Source organism: Capsicum annuum, chromosome 1 (genome assembly GCF_002878395.1).
Source record: "Capsicum annuum cultivar UCD-10X-F1 chromosome 1, UCD10Xv1.1, whole genome shotgun sequence".
Classification (NCBI taxonomy): domain Eukaryota; kingdom Viridiplantae; phylum Streptophyta; class Magnoliopsida; order Solanales; family Solanaceae; genus Capsicum; species Capsicum annuum.
Genome location: NC_061111.1, coordinates 123560269 through 123583733, shown reverse-complemented (window position 1 = coordinate 123583733; position 23465 = coordinate 123560269). Strand labels below are relative to the sequence as shown.

The window sequence follows — 23465 nt, the reverse complement described above, 5'->3', positions numbered from 1 at the left end:
ACCAAATCAAGCACAATGATTGTTTGTGCTTCTTTGAAAGTCCTCTACCTTTCAACGCTTCTATCAGATTTTTTGTTTTTGAAGCTTGGACCCACAATGGACACCAGGTCATCACGATCACTCGACTTGCCTTTTCCTTTGTTGGGTGTGCGGGGTACTTTTTTTTAGGTTAGAGTAGGTATAAGTTAAGAAGGAGAAGGGGGATAACATTTTAATCCGATAACTATGGCAAACTCCTTCCAACCAAAACAAATAGGCATGCCACAGTAATTTATCCATACCTCATCCATCTTATCTTTGTTTTCATACATAAACCTGCACTTGAGAAGATCATATACAATTTTCATCTGGAAACGAGCATTATTGTCCTCCGGCAAATCAAGATATTGCCCAAAGCAGCTTTCCCTGAAATAAGAATCCAATTTTTGCTCTCGAAGTATTTTTCTGATGACGTCGAAAGATTTTTCCATGACTGACATAACCACGAGATCACCCGTTAAATCTGTGGCATCATCGCACTGCATTCTCACAGGATAACGATCAATACTGAAGGTTTTGACCAACTCTTCGGCGGAAGGGCTATTAGCATTTGGATAATCTCTTTTGAAAGATTCCTTCATCTCATGTTCATTGTCTTCTGCTCCTGATTGAGATAACGTTTGTATAGCAAGCTCATAGAGTGGTGGATGTAGCTTAGCTGCTGCACTTGTTCCTTTACTTGGACTTGATTCGATTTCTTTTCTTTTGGGAGCCATGTTATCTTAAATTATCAGGAACATAACATAGATTATAATTGATTAATGCATAACAATAATGTAACAGTTCCAACAGAAAACTAATATGTTGCGCTAGGTACGTTATCTGTTGCAACATATAACCGACCTGTTGCAACGGATGAGTAATCCGTAGGAACCATAAAAACAGCACTAATCTGTTGCACCTGATATTTTATCTGATGCAACATATAACTGACCTGTTGCAACGGATGAGTAATCCATTGGAAACCATAAAAACAAATCACAAATCTGTTGCACCAGATATTTTATCTGTTGCAACATATAAGACCTGTTGCAATAGATAAGTAAACCGTTGGAAAGAATAAAAACAGATCACAAATCTGTTGCACCAGGTATGTTATCTGTTGCAACATATAACTAACCTGTTGCAACGGATGAGTAAACCGTTGAAAAGAATAAAACAGTCCTAACCTGTTGCAAAATGAAGAGTAAACCATTGGAAAGAATAAAAGCAGATCACTAATCAGTTATCTGTTGGATCAATACTTTTTAGATTTCTTCCAAACAGAAGAGTCGTCTGTCGCAATAGATGAATGATCTATTAGATTGTTCACCTGTTGCATCAGATTTTCATCTATTGGATCATATGTTTCATCTGTTACACCAGATGTTTCATCTGTTGCAATACCATTTTTACCAAGACAAACAACAAATCAACCCAGCAACACCAACACATCACACACACACTAAGAACATCAACTGTGACCAAAAATCACCAACAAATTCAAATCAACAGTACGACAACAAGAAGAAGAAATGTCAGAAATTAGGATTTTATTCAATCCACATTTCAATACCAAAACCCAAAAAAATAGGCATCAAAGGTCATTACTTGACTGTAACAATCTTGATCACAGAAGCAGTTCCAACACGATGTAGGGCTACAACGGAATCTCCTTCCCTGCATAACCCTTTTGTTTTGGCATGTTGAAGAGCAAAATACAGTGCTTCTTCTGTAGACTCTTCATGGGAAGCCCTAGCAGACCCTGCATGGAGAACTGGAACCAACCCCCTGAAGATAAGGCTATGCCTTGCTGGAGACTCATCACTGCAAGTCCAATCAAAAGAATCAGTTTTGATTTCAGGGACAACCACCGACAATATAGGCATTCCAGGCCTGTACTTGGCAACCAATTTTGCTGTACTTCCTCCCCTGGTTAACACAAGGATAAGAGCAGCTTTTGCAGAGTTAGCGGTTCGAACAGCAGAAGATGCAAGGCTCTCCAAGGGGCTCATGGGAACTGGTGCATTTGCCATAATTCTTTTGAAGACATCTGGATAATCAATTGTGCTCTCTGCTTCAATACAAATTCGGGCCATGGTTCCTACCGCAAGATCAGGATAAGCTCCAGCAGCTGTTTCACCACTAAGCATGACACAGTCTGTGCCATCAAGAACAGCATTGGCAACATCTGTTGCTTCTGCGCGAGTTGGTCTTGGAGATTTGATCATGGACTCCAACATCTGTGTTGCTGTGACAACAGGTTTCCCTTGGATGTTACACTTGTAAATCATTACCTTTTGAGCCAAAAATATCTTTTCAATTGGAATTTCCATTCCTAGGTCACCTCTTGCTACCATAAAAGCATCAGAGTTTGCGAGAATGTCATCAAAATTTGCTACACCTTCCTGGTTTTCAACCTGACAAGAAGAAAAAGTTATGAGCTTTTAACAGTTCCTACTAGTTTGTGAGTATTTCAGTAATATCAAGGAAAAAAAAGAAATTAAGATATTAATGACACAATTTACCGTCAATATCACCAAGTGTATTTAAAAATCCAACTAACAAGCTAATGTCGCTGACAATTGAATTATTCTGGTAATGCTAAATCCAGATCAGACAAGAGAGAGAAGGATAGACTACACTAGTTTAGCTGAACTCACTATGTTATTTCTTCAACTCTGTAAAGTGTCAGATTAAATCTATTATTTATTATATTTCTGCAACTTACTGTACTAGTTAAATCTATTATTTGTTGTATTTCTGTAAATTACCGTCCAATGTATGACTCTCAAGTACCACAAGGCCATAATAACATAACAATGCAATAAAGTGAATAGGCAACTTTATGGAGAAAGATCAGACTGCAAAGTAATCCGGTCAGAAGCTAACCTTAGACATTAGAAGGATGTTCTTTGCATGTTCACCTAGCAGCTTCCGAACCTCCACAAGATCTGAACCCTTACGAACAAAAGATAAGGCAATCATGTCAATATGATTTGGAACTCCCCAGTTTAAGATGTCATCCTTGTCTTTATCTGTTAGTGTCGGCAGATCCACAATTACTCCAGGGAGATTGACATTCTTTCTTTCACCAAGAACAGCAGTGTTCTCACAGCGGCATCGAACCAAACCTTTCTCTCGGTCACAAGACAAAACGGTAAAGGTGATTGTTCCATCTGCGCAGAGGATCACACTTTGTGGCTTTACATCCTCTGCTAACTTCTTGTAGCTCATACATATTGTATTTTCATCACCTTTAATGCTGTAATCAGTTGAGACTGTGATCTCCTGACCCTGTTTAAGTTGAACAGGCTTACCATCTCTTAAAAAGCCTGTTCGAATTTCAGGACCCTACAAGATGAAAATGTCAGAACTTTCACATAAAAAGGTGAAGGGCTAGACAGGACTAGGCAATCATATATCGTGCTTCTTAGCAAGTATAGAGTTCAGAGTCTAAATTGACATCTCACATTGCCATTAAACATCAGTAAGAATACAACCGGCGCAAAGCACCCAAGGGTGTGGCTGCTAGAATGAGTAGGAATAGGAATAGCATATAGAATTGTAATGTAGTGTTCTATTAGGAAAAGGACCGGAATACAGCTGGCGAATCTTGTAATCGCAGAATCGACATCTTGCAGGTTGACAATGGTTCTTTTTCCTCTACAGAATTCACTAATGATTGTGGACGGCAGAAGACGAGCATACATGCACTAGCGGAACAGATTATAGTGAGATTGACAGTTCTTCCCAGATGAGCATAGATAGGTTGTCTTTTCTTCCTATAGAGCCTACCGATGACCAACGACAGGAGTTACAAAGGACATTTAAGTCTAACAAGACCACTTCATCTGCAAGAAGCAATTTAACTGAACAGAAAGCTGATTATCAGATGGGAATGAGATCAGAAGATTCAAAGAGGCTGGGTAATTGATTGACGGACTTTTTCACTATTGAGCAGTTGAAGGATCATATCCAGTCTCAGTCTATAATCAGGGATCACCTGGAAATATGACAGTACATCCTATCTCTGAGAATGCATGCTAATTATGTGGCATAGATAGGCTTGTTTTTGTCCCAACACCTATATATTGTTCATCATGTTGGACTTCTATCATGTGCAACTTGGTTTATCATTGCGCTGTGGATGAAGCTGGTGGACGACATTGTTTTTGTACAAAATGTTTCAGGAAGTCGCGTGGCGATGATGTCTCATTCCAGGGACTATCAATTAGCAGAAATAAGTTTCAAAAGGCAAAAAATAGTGATCAAAATGAAGAATCGTGGGTACAATGTTATCAGTGTGAATGCTGGCAACATCAAATATGTGCTCTCTATAATGCTAAAAAACATCTAGAAGGACAAGCAAAGTACATATGTCCATTCTGTTGCTTAAAGGAGATAGAAGCAGGAGAGCATGTTCCTTTACCAGTTGCTATTGGAGCCCAAAATCTTCCAAGAACTATGCTCACCGATCACATTGAGCAGAGACTGTTCAGGCACCTCAAGCTAGAAAGAAATGAGAGAGCAAAATTGTCAGGACAGGATGCTGATGAGGTACCTGGTGCAGCAGATCTAATTGTCAGTGGTATTGTCTGTTCACAGAAAGGTGATAGTAAAGCAGCAATTTTTGGATCTTTTTCACATGGTATCAAGAGCTTCCACGATCTTCCACGATCTTGATAAAGAATCAAAGAGTTTCCGCTGCCGACGGGCGGTTATAATCCATATTTGCCGCCTCTCTTGCCAATGATTATATTAGCAAAAGTTGGGTCGCGGTGTATCTTTCTGGTGACTATTTTCTCATATCTGGTTTGCGTAGCATCGTGCATCTATCCGGAGACTACTTTTTCATACCAGATTTGCATAGCACCATGCATCTCTCCGCACTACTCATATTTAATTTGCGTAGCACCGTGCATCTTTTCAGACTACTTTCTCATATCTGAGTTGCATAGAACCATGCGTCTTTCCAGTGACTCCTCAAATCTGATTTGCACAGTTCCAGGTGTCTTTACAGTGACTCATCGTGACTCCTCAAATCTGATTTGCACAGTTCCAGGTGTCTTTACAGTGACTCATCAGATCTAATTTTCCCAAGGTCGTGCTGTCATTCCGATCCTATCCATATAATTTCTCTTTTACAGTAGGGTCGCGTCGTCATTCCGACCCTACCCATATAATTTCTATTTTTCGTTAGGGTTGTGTCGTCATTCCAACCCTACCCATATAATTTCTATTTCTCATTAGGCTTGTACTATTATTACGATCCTACTCATATAATTCACTTTCTCAGTGGGGTCGTGCCATCATTCCCACCTTACCCATGTAATTTTTTCTCAGATTTTGACCACTTTTCAGCCATCAAATCTAGTAATCTGGTGCGTGAGTATGTTTTGGCCAATTCTTTAGTGACTTACTTGTTCAAGATCTACTCATCTCTTGATTTCAAGATGACCCATATATTTTATACCAATTTCCGATAATTTTTCAGCGACAAATCGACTTTCCGGATATATTTACTACTTTTCGAATCACTTTTTCAGTTTGTTCCTTTTCAATTGAGGTCTCCCAGACGTCCGAAGCAATCCTTACCAGTTTCTTACAGATATTTTCACCAGGTCCCTCACTGATCCTCGTATTAATTACATCCATAGTAAGCTTGGAACATACATGGAATACCCTGAATTTTTCAAGCTCAAGACCTCTTAAAATATAGGCCATGAAGTTAGCTTTCCAACGCTTCAAGCCTTGTCGAGGCTTAATCTAATACCGTGTCAAGAAGTTACGGAAGATTTTCCTTAATGATTTACTGTTATGACTATGACTCAAGGTAACGAGTCGTAACCACTCATGACAAGTCATCACGAGTGAGTCGTAGTCACTCCAGTGGATCCCTCCACTGTAGTCAAGTAACTACGACTCCTCACTATGACCCGTAATCAGTGGCTACGAGTCATATGGAAGATTCGTAGTCACAACAGTATGTAATCCAAAAATTCAATCCAGTGGTTACGAGTCCAGCATACGACTCGTATTCAGACATTACGAGTCATTATGAAGACTCGTACCTTGACCAGTAAAGGATTCAAGAATCAAGCCTTATGTTTTGGTAGTTTTACAAGTGACTTAGACTGTTAGACATATATTAAGACCCCAAATAACTCCTAGCTTATAGACAAGTCGAAACATTCCTTAGCGATTAAATTCTTGAGAAGAATATAACTATAGTCATCTTCAAACGAGCATAACTTTTGGTCTACTAAGAAGTTTTGAGCTCAAGACCCACCATCAGATAGATAGATAATTGAATTAGCTTTCCAACAATACCAACTTCGCCTTAATACGCTATCGAGGTGAAAAGTTATGGCCAAATTACTGAAGCATTGTCAAAGTTGTTAGTGACTAAGACCCCCGTCGTCAGATCCTACGAGTAGTCAGGAGGAGTCGTCGTCACGGCAGTAGGGGTTGAAATTTGGGTTCCTGTTGACGACTCAAGCTACGAGTCGTGGCCAGACCCTACAAGTCGTGGCCAAACTCGTCGGGATAGCTTCCAAACGTTTTACAGATGACTCCTAAAGGGTTTTTTGGTCTTTTCCCACTCTTTTAACCCCAAAACTACGTCATTTCACCCTCCAAACAACAGTTATCAAGCGTAAATATTACCGTAACCTATCATAACTCATAAATCATTCATCACAAAGCAAAAAGAGGCGAACACAACTAGGGTTCTTCAATCAAGTTCAATTCCAAGAAATTTATCCAAGGCTTCTACATTCAGGTATGTGGGGTATTCATCAATGGGTCCCTTCCACCCATTGAGTCCCAAAAATTCCCTTTTTGTTCAAGTATGAACTTTTATCCTCTTTTATGAAAATATCAATGTTAATTATGAATTTAATCCATGATTTCTTAGTAATTTTGGATTCAAACCATGCCAATAGGTTTCCGATATGAATTATGTTGTTGCATGCTTTGAATTTCAATCATCCATATCCTATCCAAATATCACCATGTTAATTTACCAATTCATGAACTATACCATGTGAACATATTGTCCTTCCAAGTTTAACACATCCCCACATTTAAATTCATGGATTTCATCAGTTTAGTGAATTGTATTATGTTTTGGGTCATTTGAATCATGAATTTCCTTATAGTGTTTTAAATGATGTTATTGTATTTAAGTATCACTCAATGCTGGAGGGTTATGAACAACCGATACCTATGTGTTTTTACATGATTCCGTTTTCAAGTAACAAGTCAGTCAGACCACGGTTTTATTATCATATTCAGATCATCATGATCATGTTGAGCACTTATCAGTAAGTATCATATCATGTTAACCAATAATAATATCAGTGTCATTCAGTTGGAGGTAACACTTAGCACCGAGTGAATGCGGGGATGGCGGCTCCCCCATCAGTTAGGCATGAACCATTAGTAGCAGTCCCTAAGTTCCACACCTACAATGCCACCGTAGATTATGAGGGGTCCCCCGTCAACAGAGGCATGACACCCTCGTCCTTCGAGACATCAGCCTTGTGGATCCACATCGCCAATCATGTGTTGATACCCTGGCTAGGTACCAGCACCCATTCAACTATGGTTACAAGTTGGACCCCAACAGCTCAAATTAGGGAATATCGATTATAGTTAGCTCCCAAGTCTCAGTTCAGTATTCAGACCATATCAGCTCAGGTTTACATGACCAAGTGTTCAGTTTATCAGTTGTACAGATTATTCCAGCACATGCTTTACTTTGTCTTGCATTCGTTTTACATGTCCATGCCTCCATGCTCAATATTCATACATGATCCTCAATATGGTTTTACAGCCTATTCAGCCTTAACTTGGGATTTACTTATTGCATTCATGCTTCTACTGCTTCCCAGCTTACAGAAATGTTTTCAGCTCATGATTTAGAAATTTCACTATGTCTTACATCTTTTATGTACAGCCATGATTTAAATGCATATTTCAACAAATAGCTTATGTCAGTTTTTAAAGCATCTATTAAGTATTTCCATGACTTACTGCATGTCTCACATACTCAGTACATTCCAAAGTACTGACCATATATATGCGTGTTTGTGACTACATTCCTTCATAATGTAGGTACCAGATGTCGCCCACACACCAGGGTAAAACAATTCTCAGCATTCAGCCAGTAGGTGAGGAGTCCTCTTACTTCGAGGACTAGTCCATTGCAGTTCATGTATTGTATTTTTCTTACCCTTATGTATTAATTGTGGTAGTTGGAGACATGTCCCAGCTACCTATAGTCAGTATAGTAAAGGATTCATTATGTATTAATTTGTGGTAGTTGGAGGCATGTCCCAGCTACCTATAATCAGTATAGTAGAGGCTTCATAGATGGTCAGTCAGTGTCAGTATTTGAAATTTATGTTTTTTCCTCTCAGATTTCAGTGTTGTAAACTTTGATCAGTTATATATTGAAATAGCTTCTCTCTTGATGATTATGCTTCCGCTCAGTTATTTAGTGTTCATATATATTTATTAAATCAATTGCTCAAGTAGTATGCCAGTACATGGATTAGCTTGGAACCACTTGTGGTTCTAAGCATCGTGTTACGACTAGGGGCAGTCTCGGGTCATGACCAACTTGGTATCAGAGCACAAGGTTCAAGTGTCCTATGGTGTCATAAAGCCGTGCCTAGTAAAGTCTTACAGAATGGTACGAAGATGTTTGTACTTTTCTTCAAAAGGCTACCGGGAATTTAAGAAATGTTCCCCTTTTACCATATTCAGATCGTACTGTAGAGACTTTCTCTAAGAAACTAATATAGATTCTCTTCTTACTACATTCATGCCCACTCTTCCTTATTCTTGGGGTAATAGAAACAGTCAAGCTTAAAATCCTAGTGATAGAGTTTTCTCAGACAGTTACGGAACTGGGATTGCATGTAGGCTCAAAAGGGATCCCATTAGTACCTTTATGTTCCAAAGTTTGAAAGATTTCATTCATGCTTATGAGAATTGTCCACTAAGCCATAATCAGATGTTCCCTCAGATCCGTTCTCAAAATCCTATGACAGCATATGACCTAGATTTAGAAGCATGAATCTAGAAGTTTTAACAACAGTAAAGTGGGGATAGTGTTTATTGAGATTTAGTAGAGTATGTATCCATGGGGCTAGTTGCATGAAAGGTGAGCCAATAGGCTTAAAATAGTGTATACAACAATTTTATTGATTTGAAATTAAGTATGATGGTGTGGGTATGATCTAGAGGTGTACCAAAGGTGACATGGGATTGTATTATTTCTAAGTTTTTAAAGTATGTGTGCTTAGAACCCTTGAGTTGCTAAGTGCGGATGAGGCTAGTTATGTAGTATGTGATGTTCTTACCACCTAAGTTATGCATTATAGGTTGTTGATGTTGGGTATTTTGGCATAATGACAATCCTCATGGTTTAGGAAAAAAAATATAAGTTTAGGGAGGTGATATTAGTGAAGGAAATAAGGTAAATTATGTGTTTAGTGAGGCAAGTATGTTGCCGAGAAGGGTGTAAGTATATGATGATGATTGCTGAAGCTAGAGAAAGTTAAGGATGATATATATTAAGGGAGTGACCAAGAATGAAGTTAGTATTGTTTAGATATAGTTTATTCAGGTAAGGTTGGGCATTCATGTGTAGACCGTTAGAGTGAAGAAATTATGGCTCAGTTTTTAAGGAGAAGTTCAGTATTTATGCATACTGTTTTATCCCAAACTTTATAGTAGAGTGATTGCCGTTCAGTTTAGACTTTTATTAAAGGGGTCCACGGACTTAAAACAATGGCTCAAATCTAAGGGGGAGATGATAGAACAAGGAACCAAGATTATAGTAGTGATGCTAGTGTGTTATAGAACATTAGTAGGGAGAGAAAGATACTCGACCCATTCTTATCTCAGTGCGAATTCTTGTACTTCAGTCATCACAACATCTACTCATGCCTTACAAGTCATCTCTATGATTATAGCTCATATTCATGCACTTTATACAGAATCATATACGCTCCCCGTTCCTAGTATAAGGAGTTCCAGTTCGCTCAGAAGTACAAATCATATTCCATGAATTTATGAACTCCAAACTCAGGTCATGCAGCCCATGACTCATGTACTCATGCTTTACAATATGCTCAGTTCCCAGAACTCATGGTACACCCTTAATGACCAGCGAAAATTTTGCATTATGGCATGTTTAGATCTCTTTAATGAGTCCATGTCGTTGATACTCTATTCCTCAGGTCTCAGTTAAGTGTCAAAGTTATGCATAGTATTCTTTCATGTTTCAGGACCTCATGTTCTAACCTTTCAGTGACCTCTCCTTATGAAATGATAGTGGTGACGAACAATTGTTTAGATAGGAGAGAGCAAATGTTCCTTATTAGGAAAAGATTATCGTATGTTTGTTTTATCTAAGGCTATAAGTATGAAGGAAGATTGAGGTAATCCTTTTGGTATATGTCAAAGTTAGTTAAAAATTCTAGGTGTGTCTTCTTGGGATAGTGCATGAAAGTTGCTATTGATAGAGGTATTAGAGAATATGGGTAAATTTTCCCAAGTGGGTTGATTGCCTAAAAGTCCATATGTGGTTATAATAATAGGCTTGAATGACATGTTGGTATATAAGTAGGAAAATGTGTTGTGCGCTAATGAATTTCTAGTAAGAGGTTGAAGTTAGATAAGATTGTTGTATGCTTGTTTTATCTAAGGTTATGTGTGAAGGAAGATTGAGGCAAAGCTTTTGGCATATGTCAAAGTTAGTTGAAAATTCTAGGTGTGTCTTCTTGGGGATAGTGCATGAAATTTGTTATTGATAGAGGTATTAGAGAATATGGGTAAATTTTCCTAAGTGGGTTGGTTGCCTAGAAGTCCATATGTGGTTATAATGATAGGCTTGAATGACATGTTGGTATATAAGTTGATAAATGCATTGTGCGCTAATGAATTTCTAGTAAGAGGTTGAAGTTAGATGTTGAAGTAATAAGGGGTAATATTCTTGAGATGAGATCTTTGAAAACACATAGGATATTGAATCCGTTGTTTATACTAGTATTATGGTGTTATGTGTAGTACCTTGTGACTTTGAGTTAGGCTTGAACATTGTGACAGAATCTAGTTCAACTCAGACTTTGGTAGAAGGAGTTATCAATATCGATGTGAGGATTATACGTGGCGTAAAATGAAGTGTAGTATTTAAGAGGAAAAGTGTATGTTGCAATTCCTTATTCAGATATCTCACTCAAATCATGCTCGAAGTCTTTGCTCACTAAGACTTCGAACAAGGAGTGTTGAAGGTGACAAATACTCTTTCATTTTTCTCGTGACACTTGAAAATTTCATGTCATTAGATATCACCTTACAGCTCCAAATATCCATTTGTGCCGAGAATACTTCAGTTGAGTTATAATCTTTCAACATGAGATAGTCCGTATAGCCAACAATTCAATTTAGCAATCAGACACGTAAACTCCTATAGTTTTCCATCTTTTCATCTAGTCTTACTATTCGAGGATTCATGAATATGCCTATTCCATGAGGTAAGTTATTCACATTCATGCAAATTGTGAATTCAACATAACAGATACCAAGATTTAGAAATCAAATATCATGTTGGTTATCCAACTTCAGAATTCAACCAGACAATACTAGTGATTTCTCAAATTTTCAAGCTAGTTAAAGTTAGTTGGAAATTTAGTAATCATGTCTATATTCAGCTCTCAGAATTCCATGTCAGGGATTACAGCTCTTTATTTCTGTTCTTTCAGCCAAGTCAGTCTTCATTCGAGGACAAATGATCCCAAGGGGGAGTATTATAATACCCCAAAATTTTTCAAGCTCTAGACCTCTTAAAAGATAGGCCACGAAGTTAGCCAACGCTTCAAAAGCCTCATCTTAATTTGATACCGTGTCAAGAAGTTATGAAAGATTTCCTTTAATGTCCCGATCACTAATATTACTGCGACTCAAGGTAACGAGTCGTAACCATTCATGACGAGTCGTCACGAGCGAGTCATAGTCACTCCAGTGGATCCCTCAACTGTAACCAAGTAACTACGACTCCTCGCTACGATCCGTAATCAGTGGCTACGAGTCGTATGGAGGGATTCATAGTCACAACAGTATGTAATCCAAAAATTCAACCTAGTTGTTACGAGTTCAGCATACGACTCATATCCAGACATTACGAGTCGTTATGAAGACTCATAGCTTGACCAGTAAAGGATCCAAGAATCAAGTTTACAAGTGACTTCGACATATATTAAGACCCCAATAGCTCTTAACTTATAGACAAGTCGAAACATTCCTTAGTGATCAAATTCTTGTAAAGAATATAAATATAGTCATCTTCAAACGAGCATAACTTTTGATCTACTAAGAATTTTTTAGCTCAAGACCCATCATTAGATAGATAACTGAATTAGCTTTTCAACTGTTAGAATATGAGTAGGAATAATAATTGCATATAAAATCCTACTTAGAAAAGGATTATAATGTAGTGTCTATAAATAGGGACTGGATGTAATTATGTAGACACACCATTCAATAATATTTTTCTCCATTAATTCTCACATGGTATCAGAGCGTTGGTGAGAAACATCCGAAAAAAAATAATAACCCAGTCACGGCAATTTCGGTGACTGATTTGCGTTATATTTAATTTTGTGGGTTGTGTGAAAAACACAACACCACCAAGAGGATCGGAAAGATCAGGCGACAAAAAACCGACCAAAACCGCCGAAAAAGTACCAGCCACGCACCTGTCGAAATCCCGTAATTCCAATGGGATCTATTTCACGCACCGGCGCATGAGACCATCTCCGGCCGAATTTTTTACTATTTCTTTTTGTTGTTGGGGTCGCCGGTCTATTCCGACTCCACCCACACTCTTTTCCAAATTCCGCCAAGTATTAGGAGATTCCGATCGCCGAAACCTAAATTCCAGTGACTTCATAAATTTTGGTAACTGTTTTCAAACATTCACCAATTGTTTCTTGGGGTTTTCAAGTCAAATTCCCAAGATGTCTTTTGGGCATGATATTTTTTGCTCCAAAAATACTAGAATTGGAAGTTCAAGTCCTATGATCACTTCCGAACCTTTAATGGAAAGTTCAAATTACTTAGCCTGGGCTTCCTAGGTTGAGTTGTGGTGCAAAGGTCAAGGTGTTCAAGATCACTTAAAGAACAAGGCTAGTGTGCTAGAAGAAAAAGGAAAATCTAGCGGAAGATGCGAAAGCTAAAGAACAATGGGAGAAATTTGACACTCAATAATGCAGTTTCTTATGGCGATCTATTGATTCTAAGTTGATGCCCTTTTTTCGTCCATTTCGAACATGTTACTTAGTTTGAGAACATGCTCGTGCTTTGTACACTAATGACTCACCTCATTTTTATGATGTGATATCTCGAATGACCAACTTGAAGAAACAAGAATCCGATGTCTACTTATCTAGGACAAGCAAAAGCAGTCATGGAAGAATTTGATACATTAATCCCGTCACGGCGGATGTGGAAAAACAGCAAGAGCAAAGACAGATGTTTTTAGTTCTTACACTTGCTGGACTTTCTACTGACCATAATGTTGTACGTGATCAGATTTTAGCTAGTCCTACAGTTCCTACGATTGATAAATTATTCTCTCGTCTGCTTTGTCTTGTGGCACCTCCCAGTCACAAAGTAGATTCATCACCCACTGTTGACTCATCTATTCTTGCATCTCCAACCATAGAAAAACGAAGATATCAGCCTATGGAGAACCGGCGAGGAGGAGGTCGCGCTGGAAAATCTCGATCGAAGTGTAGTTATTGTCATAAAGTTGGGCACACTCAAGATATATGTCATAGTTTGCATGGTCCATTACCCAGTTATGATCCTATTGCTGTAAAGAAATATAATGAGTTCCTTCGGAATCGAGCAAATAAGCAAATATTTCCATAGCCTAAATCGACCATCCAATAATGCTCATATCGCCCAAACAGAATATGATGAGTTCCTTCAGTATCGAGCAAGTAAGCAGACATCTCCACAAGTAGCCTCGGTTGCCCAGCCTGATGTTCTGTTGCTGGTAATCCTTTTGCTTGAGTTTCACAGTCTAGTACCCTTGGATCATAGGTTGTGGACTCAGGTGCTTCTGATCATATTTCTTGTAACGAATCATTTTTGTATGATATTGTTTATTCACAATCTCTTCCTGCAACTTTCGCCATTGGGATCCAAACAAAACCAAAAGGAGTTGTACAAGTCAAACCCCTATCTTCTGTTACTCTAGACTCTATTCTTTATGTCCCTGGTTGTATTTTTAAACTTGCATTTGTTATTCGTTTGACACGTGCCCTTTATTGTAGCATAACCTTTTTGATGATTCTTTTCTAATGCAGGACCGCAGTACGGGACAGACGATTGGCACAAGACATGAATCACAAGGCCTTTATCATCTTACCTCATCAAATTTCTTAATAGCATGCTCCATTACAGATCCTTCACAAACATTTAGGAGATCTGAGTCTATTCAAGCTACAAAAGAAGGTGTCTAGTTTGTCTAGTTTATCCACATGTCAACTTGGAAAACAAACCCATGCTACCTTTTCACGTAGTATTGAGTCGTTCAGAGTCTATTCTCTCATTAGTTCATTCTGATGTTTGGGGTCCTAGTAAAGTCAGTTCACTCTTAGGGTTTCATTATTTTGTTAGTTTCATTGATGACTTTTCAAGATGTTCTTGGGTTTTCTTAATGAAAGATCATTCTGAGATATTTTCTATATTAAAAAATTTGTCCTGAAATACAAACTCAATTTGGTGTTTCTATTCATACTTTTCGTAGTGATAATGCTTTAGAATACTTATCCTCTCAGTTTCGGGAGTTTATGTCCCATCAAGGAATTATTCACCAGACATCTTGTCCGTACACCCATCAGCAGAACGGTATAGCAGAAAGGAAAAATAGGCACCTTCTTGAGACTGCTCGCACTCTTCTCATTGAATCCCATGTACCACTACAATTTTAGGGCGATGCAGTCCTTACATCTTGCTATCTAATTAATAGAATTCCATCATCTTCCATTCACAATCAAGTTCCCCATTCCATATTGTTTCCACAGTCACCTCTCTACTCTCTCCCCTCGTGTCTTTGGAAGCACATGCTTTGTTCATAACTTAGCCCCTGGGAAAGATAAATTAGCCCCTCGTGCTCTCAAGTGTGTATTTCTTGGTTACTCTCGAGTTCAAAAAAGGTATCGTTGTTATTCACCGGATCTTCGTCACTACCTTATGTCCATCGATGTCACCTTTTTTAAATCTCAACCCTACTAGACATAGACATCCTCTGATCATCCTGATATTTCTGAGGTCTTGCCCGTATCTCCAGATTTACCTATACCAACCTTTGAGGAATCGATGATTACTTCTACATCTCCAGCTGTAGCGCCAACACTTCTACTTCTCCAGCTGCAGTGCCACCACTTTTGACTTATCATCGTCGTCCGCGTCCAACATTAGTACCAGATGATTCATGTCATGCGCTAGACACTGCTCCTATTGCAGAGTTGCTACCTCCTAGCCAATCAGTTGCACTTCAAAAAGGTATGCGTTCCATTCGTAATGCCAATCCACATTATACTTTCTTAAGTTATCATTGTCTATCATCACCCCATTATGCTTTTGTATCATCTTTGTCCTCTATTTCATCCCTAAGACTATAAGTGAAGCACTTTCTCAGGCTATGATAGATGAGATGTCTGCTTTGCATATCAGTGGTACTTAGGAGCTTGTTTCCCTTCCTGAAGGTAAATCCACTGTTGGTTGTCGTTGGGTTTATGCAGTCAAAGTTGGTCCAGACGGTCAGATTGATCAACTTAAGGCTCGTTTTGTTGCCAAAGGATACACACAAATATTTGGTCTTGATTATAGTGACACTTCCTCTCCCGTGGCTAAAATAGCATATGTCCGTCTTTTTTTATCTATTGTTGTTATTCGTCACTGGCCTCTTTATCAATTGGACATTAAGAACGCTTTTCTGCACGGTGATCTTGAGGAAGAAGTCTATATGGAGCAACCACCTGTTTTGTTGCTCAGGGGAGTCTAGTAGCCTTGTATGTCGATTGCGTAGGTCACTCTATGGTCTGAAACATTCTCCTCGAGCCTGGTTTGGAAAGTTTAGCATAGTAATTCAGCAGTTTGGCATGATTCATAGTGGAGCTGATCACTCAGAACACTATTGGCATTTTGAACCAAATTTGTGTATTTATTTGGTGGTTTATGTTGATAATATCGTTATCACCGACAATGATCAAGATTGTATCACTAAGTTGAAGCAACATCTCTTTCAGCATTTTCAGACTAAAGACCTCGGTAGACTGAAATATTTTCTAGGTATAGAGGCTGCTCAGTCCAGATCAGGTATTGTTATTTCTCAATGCAAGTACGCCTTGACATTCTTGAGGAGACATGAATGATGGGATGTAGACCCATTGACACTCCTATGGATCCAAATGCTAAACTTCTGTCAGAACAGGGGGAGCCACTCAGTGATCCTGAAAAGTATAGGCAGTTGGTTGGAAAGTTGAATTATTTCACAGTGACTAAACCTGACATCCTTTTCTGTAAGTGTTGTAAGTCAGTTTATGACTTCCCCCTGTGATAGTCATTGGGATGCAGTTGTTCGTATTCTACGATATATAAAGTCAGCTCCAAATAAAGTACTCTTCGAGGATCGAGGTCATAAGCATATCACTGGATATACAGATATTGATTGGGCAGGATCACTCTCTGATAGACGCCCTACATCCGGATATTGTGTTTTAGTATGAGGTAATTTAGTGTCCTAGAAGAGTAAGAAATAGAGTGTGGTAGCTCGATCTAGTGAAGAAGCAGAATATCGAGCAATGGTTGTAGCAACCTGTGAGCTAGTTTGGATCAAACAACTATTGAGAGAACTAAAATTTGCAAAAACCGATAAGATGGAACTTATGTGTGATAATCAAGCAGCCCTTCATATCGCATCAAATCTGGTGTTTCATGAGAGGACTAAACACAGAGATTGATTGTCACTTTGTCAGAGAAAAAGTACTTTCAGGAGATATTGTTACAAACTACAAAGTTTGTGAAGTCGAATGATCAACTTGCTGAAAGTCTCTCACCGGTCCTTGTATCAATTACATTTGTAACAAGCTAGGTACATATGATTTGTATGCACCAGCTTGAGGGGGAGTGTTAGAATATGAGTAGGAATAGGAATTGTATATAAAATCCTACTTAGAAAAGGATTATAATGTAATGTCTATAAATACGGACTGGTGTAATTATGCAAACACACCATTCAATAATATTTTTCTCCATTAATTCTCACACCAACAATACCAATTTCGCCTCAATCCACTATCGGGGTGAAAAGTTATGGCCAAATTACTGAAGCACTATCAAAGCTGCCAGTGACTACAACTCCTGATGACGACTCGTAGTCAGGAGGAGGAGGAGTCACGACAGTAGGGGTTGAAATCTGGGTTCTTGATGACGACTCAAGCCACGACTCGTGGTCAGACCTTACGAGTCGTGGCCAAACTCATCGGGACGAATTCCAAACGTTTTCCAGACAATTCGTAAAGGTTTTTTTGGTCTTTTCCCATTCTTTTAACACCAAAACTACGTCGTTCACCCTCCAAACAACAATTATCAAGCGTAAATATTACCCTAACCTATCATAACTCAGAAATCATTCATCATAAAGCAAAAAGAGGCAATTCCTTTCTCCCCAAAGACAACTAGGGTGCTTCAATCAAGTTCAATCCCAAGAAATTTATCCAAGGCTTCTACATTCAGGTATTTGGGGTATTCATCAGTGGGTCCCCTCCACCCATTGAGTCCCAAAAATCCCATTTTTGTTCAAGTATGAACTTATATCCTCTTTTATGAAAATATCAATGTTAATTATGAATTTAACCTATGATTTCTTAGTAATTTTGGATTCAAGCCATGCCAATAGGTTTCCCATATGAATTATGTTGTTACATGCTTTGAATTTCAATCACCCATATCCTATCCAGTTGTCACTATGTTAATTAGTAATTCATGAACTAAACCATGTGAACATGTTGTCTCTCCAAGTTTAACACATCCCCACATTCAAATTCATTGATTTTGTCAGTTTAGTGATTGTATTATGTTTTGGGTCATTTGAATCATGAATATCCTTACAGTGTTTTAAATAATGTTATTGTATTTAATAACACTCAGTGCTGGAGGGTTATGAACATCCGATACCTATGTGTTTTTACATGATTCCGTTTTCAAGTAACAAGTCAGTCAGACCATGGTTTTATTATCATATTCAGATCATCATATTCATGCTGAACACTTATCAATATAGTACCATATCATGTTAAACCAATAATAATACCAATGTCATGCAGTTGGGAGTAACACTTAGCACCGATTGAATGCAGGGATGGCGGCTCCCCCGTCAGTTAGGCATGAGTCATTAGTAGCAATCCCTAAGTTCTAGACCTACGGCGCAACCGTAGATTATGAGGGGTCCCCCGTCAGTAGAGGCATGACACCCTCCTCCTTCAGGACATCAGCCTTGTGGATCCACATCGTCAGTTATGTGTTGGTACCCCTGGCAAGGTACCAGCACCCTACCAACTGGGATTACAGGTTGGACCCTGATAGCTCAAATTGGGGCATGTCGGTTGTAGTTAGCTCCCACAGTCTCAGTTCAGTAATCAGACCACATCAGCTCAGGTTTGCATGACCAAGTGTTCAGTTTATCAGTTGTACAGATTATTTCAGCACATGCTTTACTTGATCTTGCATTCGTTTTACATGTTCATGCCTTCATGCTCAATATTCATACATGATCCTCAGTACGGTTTTACAGCCTATTTAGCCTTAACTTGAGAGCAGCTTACAGAAATGTTTTCAACTCATGATTTAGAAATTTCACTGTCTTATAGCTTTTACGTACAACCATGATTTAAATGCATATTTCAACAAATAGCTTATATTCTCAGTTTTTAAAGCATATATTAAGTATTTCCATGACTTATTGCATGTCTCACATACTAAGTACATTCCAAAATACTGACCACATATATGCGTTTGTAGCTACATTCCTTCATCATGTAGGTAAGATGTAGCCCACACACCAAGGTCACAAAGTTCTCAACATTCAGCCAGCTGGTGACAAGTTCTCTTATTTTGGGGACTCAAGTCCGGTGCAGTTCATATATTGTATTTTTCTTACCCTTATGTATTGATGGTCAGCATTTGAAATTTATGTTTTTTCTCTATCTCAGATTTCTACGTTGTAAACTTTGATCAGTTATGTATTGAAATAGCTCATCTCTTGATGATTATGCTTCCACTCAGTTATTAAATCAGTTGCTCAAGGAGTATGCCACTAAATGGGTTAGCTTGAGATCACTTGTGGTTCTAAGCACCGTGTTACAACTAGGGGTAGTCTCGGGTCGTGACAATATGCCTTCTATGCATCAGCTTGAGAGGAAGTGTTAGAATATGAGTAGAAATAGGAATAGCATATAGAATCCTACTTGAAAAAAGATTGTAATATAGTGTGCTATTAGGAAAAAGATTGGAATGTAGTGTATATAATAGGGCCTCAATGTAATAATATAGTTACAGTAATTCAATAATATTCTTCTCTTATATTTCTCACAGTGGCCTATTGGTTCAATGAAGTTGAGTTGAGCATCATGAGGTCTCAGGTTCAATTTCTAGCAGAGACAAATACTAAGTGATTTTCTCCCATCTGTTCTATCTTTTGTGAACAGAGTTACCCGATACATGTTGCTGGTGGAAGGTGGTAGGTATCCCGTGGAATTAGTCAAGGTGTGTGCAAGCTGGCCGAGACACCATGATTTTCAAAAAATTACAACCGGAGCAAAAGATAGCACAAAATTATATACAAGGAACTATGAAGAATGAGTTGTATGTCGTCCCTCTTAATTAACAAAGAAAAGAACTTCAATTAAAATTTAAGAAATTTACTATTTTTCCTCTTTCTTTTAGTTACTACTTTTATTTGCTTCACTTGAGCCGATGGTCTTTCGGAAAGTGGTAAGGTCTTGTACACTCTACCCACTCTACCCTTCCCAGAACTCACTTAGTTAGTGAGATTTTGCTAGGTTACATTGTTGTCATTATTATTACTATTTTTTAAGGAAATTCTCCAAAAATATGCTAGAATAAAAATGACATAATCTTCAGGTTGACATCAAAGTGACCCTCAAGTTTACAGTCCCATCAATATTGTCCAGTTGAGCTGAGCTAAGTTGCTCGAACTCAGGTGCAGGTATCCAAGACAGGTGCAGATCCGAGAGTTGAATTCGTCAAAATTTAAACTTTAAGATCCGGGGGTGCGAATCCGAATATGGATACGGGTGCATTGATTCGGCTAAAAAATTCATACAATTATAAAAATAAAGTCATAAATAAAAACTAAACATAGGGATTAGGTCTAGAATTTTTTTATTTTTTATTTTTTTGGGGGGCCGAGGGAGGGGGTAAACGGTTTAGGTGTTATGTTTATTTACTTTATTTTAGTTACGTTTGCAAAAAATAATTTTACTTTTTCAATTAGGAGTACTAGGTAGTCGTGTTTATAATTATGGGAATTAATTATACTTAATTAAGAGTACTAATAGAAACATTAATTATTAAAAAAAATTTAAAAACTACGTCGGTCTCTTTCTTCCCCAACCAATGAGATCTCTCTTTCCTTCCCAACTCTGTCTCTTTCTTCCCCAACCAACATCGAAAACGACAGCCAACTTTATGACTGTCACTACGAGATCTCGTTTGACGCGAAGTCTCTCCCTTCCAAATTAAGAAATCGAATCTCAAATTTTCCACAGAATTTGTCTTGATTTTGGTCAACGTCTCTGGATCCGTTTGACCGAATCCGAGACGCATACCGCACCAGCATCGGTGTCATGTCGAGACGAGTTCGGCAACAAAACCGAAGAGTTCGTGCAACATAGGAGCTGAGAATAATACAAAAAAGGGAATCCATTATATGTTAGAAATTTATTACTTAGGCACAAAAGGCAGCAATAAGCAACAATCTCAAATACAATATATAATATCCAAATTTTCTCTTTTGATTGGTTATAATATCCAATTTCCAATTAATGATCATTCCCATTAAGATTAAAGGAGAGGACATATTGCGGATCCAAAAATTTAAAATCCACCATTTACAGAATGACCCGAACACCATGGTAATCAAAAGATATACTCATATATATCCACCTTTTACAAACTCATTTACTGCACAACACGCTTAATAAACATTCTAAACCAGCAAGATATTCTAACAAAGCTTTTATACTTTCTCCTACGTTACTAAACAACTATATTTTACTTTGCAACCCTCTATGACACGCATGTATGCATTCATAAAGATCACCCAAACTAACACAGAATATATCATAATTTGAAGCAACAGTGTCGACCCTGTCATTACATGCAACTATCTCCGCTAAAAAGAAAAAAAAATACTTCCTGGACAGGGGAAGCTTTATATTCTCAATCAGAAAATACAACACAAAGGCCAAATACAAGCCCAACTAGGAAATTGTTTGAGCTACCCATTAAATAAAATAGATCGGCCAAGCCTTGGGAGAGAAAAATCTAGGCTTTAAAGTTTAAGGGTTCCAAGAGCAACCTCAAAGTTAATATATTATTGGTAAATTAGTTTAAAATATATTAGTAAATGAGTTTACAATCAAATATTTAGATCTGTCCCTGGGCCTGGCGTTTAAGCTTGCCTTTTAAAGCAGTAACAAACCCAAGAAAATACTCCTAATTCAAAAGACAATGGTCCATCCATGTTTATAAGGAGAGGAAAACCCCCAAGCACGATTGAACTTCACATTGTGAATTGAGCCATAATTAACCTCCTCTAGAAAAAGCAACAAAATCCAATATTTCCAATATAACCTCAAGGGTCCAATTGTAAAGTACAAAAAAATACAGGCAACAAGCCAACAAGATCTGCAAGTAGAAAAGAGGCAACAAATCAAATCAAATAGAAAAAGATCAAGCCATCGACAACCCATATACAAGCAGTCAGTAAATACCAATGATCCACTTTTGTGATCTATCCCAGAGTATACCAATGATTTACCAATTTAGAGAACAACAGGGGTTTGATTGGTTATTCAGGCAATTTTGCATGTAAAAGAAGAATTGTAGGTACCTTGGTATCAAGCATAACGGCACAGAGAATACCGGTATTCTCCATAGCCTGCCGGAGATTATCAATGGTCTCCTGATGATACTCGTGAGAACCATGAGAAAAGTTGAATCTAGCCACGTTCATGCCGGCACGGAGAAGCTTTTCCACCATGGGCACTGATCGAGATGCAGGCCCTAAAGTGCATACTATCTTCGTCTTAGGCCTCTTCACCGTGCAAACACCCACTCCATTCTTGTTTGCAATCGCCATAACCTTACAGAATTTAGTTTTTCCAAAGCAAAAGCAATGCGGAAAGTGAAGTAGGAGACCTTTTCCTTGTAGATTTATAAATTTGTTTGAATAATGAAATTAGTTTATGAACAGTATTTATAGTCTATGATGGAGTGATGGACGAAGGCAAGAGAAGGAATCGGTCGAAGAGGGAAAATAGTGAAGGGAGAATAAAAAAGAAACGTACGGCGTGCGGACTTGACGTGATGTTGAACTGTTCTTAGTTTATGGCTTTTGGTATTTCTAGGGCCATCCTGTTTTCTTGAGACAACGTATTTCTTCTCCTTTTCCCACTTTTTCCGTTGCCACTTTTACATCTCTTCATCACGAAAATTATAATTTTTTGGAGTTGAAATTGAACTTAAATTTAGAGTTAAAATTATATTTAATCATAAATAAGTTTAAGTTTTTCTTGAAATATTATGAGAGAAATATGAGTAAAAAAATAAAAAAGTATGAGTGAAAAAGGTTTTCACTTTTTCAAATATAAGTTTGAAATTATATTTGAAATTCTCATAACCAAACACATACAATTAATTTAATTGTTGGAGTATGTCAAAAATCAATAAAAACACAAAAAAAAAGAAATATCATATTTAGAAGCTCTAATAGATAACATAGAATACATACATCAACATGACTTATATACAATCAACAACAACAACAACATACCCAATGTATTCCCACCTAGTGGGGTCTGGAGAAGGTAGAGTGTATGCAAACCATACCACTACCTTAAGAGAAGTAGAGAGGTTGTTTTCGACAGACCCCCGGCTTAGGACCACCAACAGTATAACAAATACAAAAAGTAAGCGGATTCAAATTAGTATAGTACACAAAACAAACTAATAGTATAACAAACACAAAAGATAAGTGCATAATAAACTAGTATGCGATGCAAAAAAGACAACACCACTAGCCCCAAAAACTACAGCCCCAACACTATGAACCA

At 38.0% G+C, this 23465-nt stretch overlaps 1 protein-coding gene across 1 annotated transcript; it reads right to left on the bottom strand.

Moving 5' to 3' along the window:
* Nucleotides 1-1497: 1497 nt before the first annotated feature.
* Nucleotides 1498-22793, bottom strand: LOC107877384 (pyruvate kinase, cytosolic isozyme). Its single transcript, XM_016724041.2, has 3 exons — nucleotides 22244-22793; nucleotides 2911-3372; nucleotides 1498-2438 (listed from the first exon to the last, which is right to left on the bottom strand). Exons 1-3 carry the CDS (start codon nucleotides 22490-22492, stop codon nucleotides 1626-1628), a joined length of 1524 nt encoding a protein of 507 aa, XP_016579527.1. The 5' UTR covers nucleotides 22493-22793; the 3' UTR covers nucleotides 1498-1625.
* Between the last annotated feature and the right edge of the window lie 672 nt (nucleotides 22794-23465).